This window comes from Apium graveolens, chromosome 9, assembly GCF_009905375.1.
Source record: "Apium graveolens cultivar Ventura chromosome 9, ASM990537v1, whole genome shotgun sequence".
NCBI lineage: Eukaryota > Viridiplantae > Streptophyta > Magnoliopsida > Apiales > Apiaceae > Apium > Apium graveolens.
The window spans coordinates 270,182,777-270,185,445 of NC_133655.1; the positions used below are offsets into that span (position 1 = coordinate 270,182,777).

The following is a 2,669-nucleotide window of genomic DNA, read 5'->3' on the forward strand; positions in this document are numbered from 1 at the left end:
TTATTATAAACATAAATTTTATATATATTCAACCGAATTACATTACCGAATCACCGAGCAAAAATAATAAAATTTTCATTACAAAATGTTGCAAGTACATGCATATTATATTAAGAACAATATTACCATAAACTTCGATTCTCTCTGTCACAAACTTTGATTCTCAAAAGCACACAAAATATATGTATATGGAAATAATGGTTGCATAGACTTTTGATGCACACACCGAGAACATATACTATACGTGAATTGAAATTTCATAACACAAACGATTACATATATTATTATGTAATGCAACATCTATCTCTGACGATGAATAAAAAACAGACAGCTAAATTGCTTTTTATGATGAACAACTTTTTGATCGTCTTTAATTGTTTCTCTCCAATAAATTATGTTTTTCTTTACATACAGCAACAGAAAAATCACAACAAAAATGGAGAGAAACAAGCACATCCAATCAAGAGCGTCCACATGTACAACGACGCATATCATTACAGCTGTAAAACTCGGGTCAACTGGGTCGGGTTAAAAACTCCGGGTATCTGGACCCCACTATCCGTTTTCAAAAGACCCGATACTTCCACGTATCTTTCATGTCTTTCCACCTGCCTAACTCGGCTCGGCTCATCAACCGGCTTGGCTTCGGGTCGGATCTGGTCCCATGGTTGCCCAAATAAAGTCCCTTTGCTTAAAAACTCATAAGCCATGTACCCAGCTAAGAGCTGATTTTTTGGAGCCGGCTTGATTGTTGTTTCTGTTGGAGCCGCGGCTCGGTGATGGTGGCTTGGCTTGATAAACTTAGACGGCTTCTGAAATTCCCTATCTTTACGCTTATTGGGCGCTAATCCTCTGCGGTGCTGGTCCATCATAGTGCCAGGAGTTGTATTCATGGATGATTAAAATATGTGCCACGTCACCAAACTTAATTTATCTCACTTTTTCTTGTAATTCCCTGTTTCAAAATAGACACAAAAACCGAAATGTTTAGTTACAGATAAGGAATTTATAAATGGCCCAGTACGGAAAAAAATAATTTTACAAAAGTGGAAAAATATAATTAAATATTACCATAATTAAAATGGTTAATTAATTTAAAAAAATCAAAAAACAGAGAAAAAATTACCAAAAAAATTAGAGGGGCATAGATCAAGAAGGGGGATGAGCCCAGAAAGAGTAGCAATCTGGGAAAAGAGGTAAAGAGAAAAGAAGGAGAGAGAGAGATTGGGGAGAGAGATGGGAGAGAAAATTTTAGGGGGAGAAAAGATTGTAGGGAGAAGTGGGACGAGGAGGCTGAGTTATATATATAGGCGGGCTCTTGTTTCTATGCCCTTCTAGATTAGAGATATTTACAAAAATGGACCAAGCCTGAAATGACAAAAATGCACCTAGCTATCCATATTAATTTTACAATTTCGTACACTCAATCTTTAAAAATTAAAACGCTATTAAAGCAAACAAAATGTTATTCTTATTTTTAAAAAAATGTTATTCTAGCAAATATATACTAGAACCGACAAAAAATATATACTATATAACTTTTACCAAATGTGGCAGAGTATTTAGAATATATTTACAAAAAACTAATGAAAAATATTTTATTAGACCAATTCAAATGGCTTACAAATACATGTACTAGCCATCGGTGGATCACCATTATAAAACATAACTGCACTCTCAAATTCAAGAAACTTAAAGAAAGATAAAAATTAGTAGGAAAAAAGGACCTCTAGGCGTGTTCAAAATTTGGTAAATGATATTAGAGATAACTGAGTATGATTTTTCGAAGATCACTTACATACCATTAGATATCATGTATGTTCTGTAATCAAAATACTATTAAATATATTATTTTGTTAAATACGTTTTTCGAATATCATTCATTCATTAAAATTGTTGAAGATCAGTTAAGTTTAATAAATATAATGCATATATTCTACAAGCTGAATAAGTGTTACGTAAACTAAACATCATGTTTCTTAAAATAAAATATTTTACAATATTAACACGCAATTGTTATACTATATTTAAGATTTTGAATAAAATAATATTTTTTATAGAACACGGTCGATTTACAAACTAATACGTTTTGTAATATTTCATTTATAAAATATAAATTATCTTCAAAGTTTTGTTTTTTTTTAAAAGAGATTACCATGTAACTTAAGGCTCCGTTTGTAAGTGTTGTTCAAAACTGTCGTCCTATGAGAAAAAATGCTAGTGGAAAAAATAGTGGAAAAAATGCTGTCAGGAAAATTAAATAAGGATTTGATAATTTTTTTTAATTTATGCATATTTTGAGATATAATATATAAAAATAATATTTTTAAAAATGTTTGATGGTAAAACTAACAGCTACTTTCTGTAAAAGCTGAAAACATCTTTTTTCAAAAGCATGAGGGACATATTTTTATTAACAGCAGTTTTTAGATCAAAAACGTTTTTTCCTGCAACAGTTTTTAGAACTACTGTAACTGTCTGCAACAATAATACCAAACGGGATCTTAACTTTAGAGATAAGGGACAATTTCATAATTAAATAAAATACTTGGTAAATTTGAATACAACGAAAACAGTTACATATGGTGCTGAAGTGATGTTTTCTTGTTAAACATCCGGTCATTCGGAGGAATGTCGAGACCAAGTAAATTTAATTTGTCGATAATAAT

General features: G+C 31.1%; 1 protein-coding gene across 1 annotated transcript; it reads right to left on the reverse strand.

Annotated features, from left to right (window-relative positions):
* Positions 1 to 239: 239 nt before the first annotated feature.
* On the reverse strand, positions 240 to 1,283 carry LOC141687383 (uncharacterized). Its single transcript, XM_074492632.1, has 2 exons — positions 1,127 to 1,283; positions 240 to 955 (listed from the first exon to the last, which is right to left on the reverse strand). The coding sequence occupies exon 2, from the start codon at positions 891 to 893 to the stop codon at positions 495 to 497; it is 399 nt and encodes a 132-aa protein (XP_074348733.1). The 5' UTR covers positions 894 to 955; positions 1,127 to 1,283; the 3' UTR covers positions 240 to 494.
* Positions 1,284 to 2,669: the final 1,386 nt, after the last annotated feature.